Source organism: Populus nigra, chromosome 4, assembly GCF_951802175.1.
Source record: "Populus nigra chromosome 4, ddPopNigr1.1, whole genome shotgun sequence".
In the NCBI taxonomy this organism is placed as follows: Eukaryota; Viridiplantae; Streptophyta; class Magnoliopsida; order Malpighiales; family Salicaceae; genus Populus; species Populus nigra.
In genome coordinates this window covers 2,218,609-2,225,014 of record NC_084855.1, presented here as the reverse complement: position 1 = coordinate 2,225,014, position 6,406 = coordinate 2,218,609, and the positions used below count along the sequence as shown (strand labels likewise).

Genomic DNA, 6,406 nt, shown 5'->3' with positions numbered 1-6,406 from the left:
ATAGAGGAAAATATAGCCTGAAAAGCGAGGTGGCAGTGATATATCCCTTTCTTTTTGGTTCAAGGGCTCATTTCTTATTCAATTAATTCCGAACATGTTTTAGGCCCTTCCCTCTTATGGAACCTCGACCGATTAAAATCGAAGGGGCTTTATTAAACCCATGAGAGTGTTCCTTTCTCGCTATCTTGGGCCAATTCCTGCATCCTCCATGTGCTCCGAAGAGACCAAGCTATGCCACATCAGTGTATCCTCCGATAGCTGTACCCAACAGAAAAAGCCATGCTCTCTTGCTTGGAATCATGTCTGTCAAGTCCATGCTCTTTCTTACAAACCCAAGCCATAGTTGTCATTGCAAGTGAGTATTAAAACAGAGGACGATTCTCGTTCCATCTTCTCAAGATTATCCCGCCAAGTGCACCTATGGGCAAAGTGTTGTGATTTGTCTTGCGGCAACCTAAAAATCCTAGCATTCGGATTATGACACGTAGCTCGTTGTGGATAATCTGAGAGCCCAAACTTCACTTTTGGAAAGAGAAAAGCTGTCAATCCTACAAGTCGTAGATGTTTAGGGAATAAAAGTTGACTGCACTCTAATGGGCGGGCTTCTTTACTTTAGACTTTGATTCCCACTTTATTAATTCTCTAAAAAAAAGAAACAAATAAATAAAACATTTACAAATGATTTGATGAACCACATCGTACCATGACTTTATAGCCATTTTCAAGCAATAGTTTATTTCATTAATTACAAGTTGTAGAAAAGAAAGCAAGTTGTCGTTAATTCTCTGTGGATTTTCCATCTATTAAGCAGTGTGTATATATCTCGATCGTAAACAAACAAAATCTTAATCAGTAGAGTCATGGAGGATTGAAGAAAAAGTCATGTTCTTATCAACCATCGTAACATGTTAGTCTTATCCAGTCCAAATCAAGAGTAATTACCCTTTCATTTCTCCTTTCTTTATGTTTGTCTTCATGAGGAGGGCAAGCTCATAAAGTTGTCGCGAGTCAGAGTTAGAACACTCGGGATAAGATTTCATCCAAACAACTGCATGATGCCTAGAAATTTCGTACTTTTTAGTGGGCATACTTTAACTCAAAAATCAATGCGTATATTTCATACTTGTAATAAATAATACTCAAATATGACCTGATTCTTCACATCCAGCTGCAAAAATGATAGAGACGGTTTAATTATTTCAATATAAGATTGTGAAAAAAATATCAATCTTCCACGAAATCGTGTTAGTGCCTGATTGGAATGAAACCATATATGTTTTAGCCGTAATAACAAGCAAATACTTAGTCAAAACGGGGAGGTGGAGGAGACCTCGACCGATGCTCTTTCTTGGTAATTCTCTAATTTATTAAACACTTGCATTCATGAACCGTTGGCTGCCTAGTCAAAAGTTTATTACGAAACAAAAGGCGAGCATGACTGTGACTCGATGTTCTTAATTAATTATATGCATGCATGCACTTTTTTAGAAACAATGAATTAATTAGTTAATCGATCCCAGACGAGTTGGCACTTGGTAAATATTAGTGGTTCCGGGTATTTGTTACATGCCTATGCATGTCAGTCTTAATTTGAAGCTTATCCCAAGTTTGTCACTGAATTTGTCTCTCAAATTATGGTTTTGGATTCATATCTTATTGGATAAAGTCGTGGAATATATATATATATATATATATATATATATATATATTTGGTATTTTGATGTAAAATATTTATTTGCTTTAAAATATATCAAAATAATTTTTGTTTTTAGATTTTTAAATTTTTTTTAATTTCAACAAGTCAAAATTATTAAAAATAAAAAAATAATTAAATATCATTTTAAACTAAATATACTTTTAAAATACATGAAACATACTTTTAAATACAAAAACAAGTTATTTTTAAATTAATTAAATAAATAAAAATGTTTGAAGCCGAAGGCATGGGAGCCTATGCGCAGTCACGAAACCCAACTAGAGAGTGATGTGTTTGATTTTTTAGGTCGGTCCAGTGGGCATGTTTTAATAACGAAGATAATTACTATTGCAACCTAATGCCTCATAGTTGTTGGGTAAAATTTTGATTTTTTTATGTTTAAAATTTTTAGATTATTTTAATGTATTAATATAAAAAATAAAATTTAAAAAATAAAAAATATTATTTTAATATATTTTTAAATAAAAACAATTTTAAAAAAATACAAAACATTACGTCCAAGGAACATTATATAATGACTAGTGAGATTTGCACAACAAATCTTAAGTTCGAGACAATACGGCATCTCATGAAATATATTAGAATTTTACTTGTTTATTTAAATTCATAAAATATATTATTCGATTAGTAAAATTTTCTCAATTCAAAAAAAAAAATTATATAAAGACTAGCATCTCTTGAAATGCTGGCTTTAAAAAAAAGGCATATAGTACAATTGAATGATAGGTTCTCCAATAAACCCCTAGAGATGAATTATTACCTTCATATTTTTCTGGGACCCCCAATCATGTCTGAACCTTTTTTCAATATCCCATGCCCTTGCACGTGTAAAGTGCCTGCCGAAAGAAGTTCCCTTCCTCCCTTTCCACGGCCAAACTGTGGTGGTTCTATTATACGTACTTGGATCGATCTAACTCTATAAAAATACGAAAAACGACCAAACCCTAAAATAAAGAAAAAGATGGAATTATATATTTTCTCCTGTAACTCACAACAAAGAAAAAAATAAATAGGAGAATCAAAGTATGTAATACTGTTACAATAATTTTTCAAAAAAATAGTCAAAATTACTTCTTTCTAATATAAAATAAAAATCTTTTAAATTAATCTCTCAAACTTTATGTTTATTTCAACTGCCATTGAAGTCACATGATATTCCCCTCCCATGACTCATCTCTACCTGCACAGCTACTGGTCCTGGTCACTTCCTGAACCCTAAAAAGGGTGGCAGCCAGTGACTTTCACGCGGCGTGGATCGCTGGCCATTGAAGGCCTTTTCGGCTCACTTTGTATTATCTGGAATAATCAAACCAATCAGTATTTCATGGGTTTCACCATCTTCCACGACCAAACCACAAAGTCCCATGAGAGCTATGTCTATGACTCTATCCACTGTCTGTCCTTTTTCAAGAGCTCATGAATTTCCCATGGAAACCCAGTACTGCTAAAAGATTCACTTTGATCATGAACCCTATTGCCTTTTCTTTCATGGCTGATCATTATTATGACATGGAAGGAGTTTCGAACAATATCATGGCATGAATTTACATGGATTCCCGGAATTCATTGGACCATGGATCATATCCCATCAAATAATGATTTTTTTTTTAATGGCTATGTGAATAAATTAACCATACCGCAGCATAACACATGACCGATTAATATCATGTTTAGCACCGTGCTTCAACTTCAATTTTAAAAATTCTAGAATTTTTGTGTTTTTTATTGTTTTAATATTTTCATATCAAAAATAAATTTTAAGAAATAAAAAATAATATTATATTAATACATTTCTAAATAAAAATTATTTTTGAAAAGAAAAATCTATCAATTTAAATGTGATACAATAATTAAATTAAAAATTATTTTTTAAAACCATTATACTAGTCTGATCAAGTATTTTCTTGATTTAACTCTGTTTAATTTATTCATAAAAATGTTTATTATACTATCTGTTAGTGACATATATCCACTTAGCTATGAGAGATCTCGATCTGTTTTTATTTTTGCTGGTATGACTATATATATATATATATATATATATATATAATGAGATTGAGTGTTCTTCACGGAGGAGAGTCACGCGCTCCATCCTCGTCCTTACTTACTTACAAGGAGAAAAGGCTTTTTAATTTTTTCTCCATCGAGTCGGGTTTTTTTTTCGAGTATCCATTGAGCCGGGAATTTTAACCGTCCACGTGGCTAACCAGAGGAATCTGAAAAACATGAGTCTATCTATGCATGCATAAAATGGATCATTCTCAGGCTCAATATCTCTATATATAAAAAAAAAACCCTACTTAGTACTTCCCCACCAAGGAATCTGTGCTGTATTTGCCACTTCCCATTTTTCTACCTCCAAGGAACCCTCCTTGAGAAAAACCAAACCAGATAAGGCAAGATATATAATACCAGTAAAGAAGCTAGCAGCTAATGGCTACCTTCACTCGATATCACTGTCATCCCTCTCTGTATGATCCCTAATTCCCCTCACTTTCCTTCTCTATAAAAATCCTCTTCCACGAGCAACCCCAAATCCCTCCGAAGTTCTCTTCATCCTCTCTATATACGCCTCTCGTACATCCTCCAGTTGCCTTTTCTTTTCAATTGGTTTCTTTCAAATCAAAAGCCCACAAACCAACAATGTCGTCCTTTGAATTTGACAAAATGAAGGCTGAGAAAGCCGATGCTATGAGAAGGTACAACAGAAAGAGATACTCTTACTACTTTTTGGAAGCAGTGGGAGCTTTAGTCTTGCTTTGGTGCTCCTTCTCTTATTTCCCTGTCATAACACAAATCGCCTCTCATTATCTCTCCTATTCTAACCGGAAAATCTATGTTTTTGTGCTCGCAAACATGTTCATAATTCTAATTGTCTGTCTTTCATCCACAACAGCCCACAACAATGACCAAAACGACACCCCATTCCAAGCCAATATCTACGACGAATACGTTTCCTTCTCCACCAACTCCTCTCCTCGTTGGAAAACAACAACCCACGAGGACAAACAGCTGGTTGTTTCGTCGTTGCTAGAGAAACCAGTTCAGGTAGAGGAGAAGGATCTTCCAGTCCGTGAGACAGATACCTTTTACGAAGACAAACAAATAGTCTGCTGGGAGAAAACTGTTGATGCTGCCAAAGTTGAAGTGGAGGAGAAGCCAGTTCGTGATCTTACACTGTTGAAAGAGCAGAAGCGTTGCAGGAGGATGCGATCAGCGCGGAGTGGAAAAGAGAATAGGGAATGTTCACGAGAGTTTGGAAGATCGGAGACAGAGACTGGAAGCTGGGAAACGTCGTCTGTGATCAAGACCAGTACTCGCCTTAATTATAACACTCCGGCCGCCGCGAAAAAGTCGATGCAGGAGATGGATAATGACGAATTTAGGCATGCCGTTGAGACGTTTATTGCTGATAAGAAGAAGATTTTGAGAGAGGAGAGTATTGCGATGTTAAGTGAGGAGAAGGAAGAGTATTTGGCTATTAATTATAGGTGATTAATTAATATTTAGCAATATTAGTAAAAAGGAGTATGAATAATTAGCTAGGCACTGTAAAATCCATCTCGATTTTATTATATTACTTCTTCTTCTTCTTCTTTTCAAATCGTGAGTTTGGACAAGCATGTCATGATTTCTGTTTTATGAAAATTATGATTTTAATTTTCAGTTATTTGTGCTAATTTCTGAAAATTTCAAGCTGATGGGATGGACTCCAGAGTCCAGACTTCTCTCTTGGCATGTTGATGGCTCTATGTTGCTATCTCTTCAGCCTTTTCACTTGCACAGATTTTGTCTACGTTTATTTCATGTTCTCCTCTGTAGGCACGCACTTGAAAAAGTGGAGATCAATCTATCAATTTCATTTGGAAACTGGTCCTGGATCAGAGGTTAATTAGTCCAAATTCCCTTTCACGATATATATCACCTTGCTGTAAACGTGGGAAAATATTACTAGGCAAGAATCAAGATTCATTATTTCTTTTGCCCCAATCAATAAGGTATAATGACAAAAATTATTAGATAGTGCGATTGATAGTCCTTTTGGCAGCCGCAGAATTTGGCTTTTATTAGTGCATAATTGCCCTAATTAACCCTAAAAGCAGCGGCATTTTTTATCCTGAAAAAGGTGGGATCTTCACAAGTAAAAAGTCACTTTTTTCTCCTATTAAAGGGCAGATAAGAATTCGGTCTGCAATTATAGAGACCTGCAGGAACTTGAATATTTCAATGGATTACTGTGGGTTTGGGAAACGATCATCAATGGAGGATACACAGATATATTCTTCATAACGAAGGCAAAGTTATCACCATCTCCTCCCTTCCTTGGGAAATGTCATTGTCATCATTCCTATTTTATACCACCTCTTCCTCCATTTTATCCTTTAATCTACTTCTATGTTTCCTAGCTAATTAACATATAGCCACAAAGGTAAAGGGAGATGATGCATTATTAATTTTGTTCATGTTGCTGTTCAAAAAAAATTATATAACGTGGGATTGAGGATATTTTATTTTCTTGTATTATAATATGTAGATTATTTATAACGAAGCAGCTTGCTCTTATCCACTTGTGGTGGAAATTCTACAACAAAAGGGATAGAAGAGGTCTCTTTTTTACATGCCCCATCATTTCTTCTTCTTCTTTTTGTTGTATATGTTAGTCGAGGCACAAGCACCAATATTCTACTG

General features: G+C 34.8%; 1 protein-coding gene across 1 annotated transcript; it reads left to right on the top strand.

The window, feature by feature from the left end:
- Positions 1-4,012: 4,012 nt before the first annotated feature.
- On the top strand, positions 4,013-5,321 carry LOC133691571 (uncharacterized). Its single transcript, XM_062112136.1, has one exon. It carries the CDS (start codon positions 4,361-4,363, stop codon positions 5,210-5,212), a length of 852 nt encoding a protein of 283 aa, XP_061968120.1. The 5' UTR covers positions 4,013-4,360; the 3' UTR covers positions 5,213-5,321.
- The last annotated feature ends 1,085 nt before the right edge of the window (positions 5,322-6,406 follow it).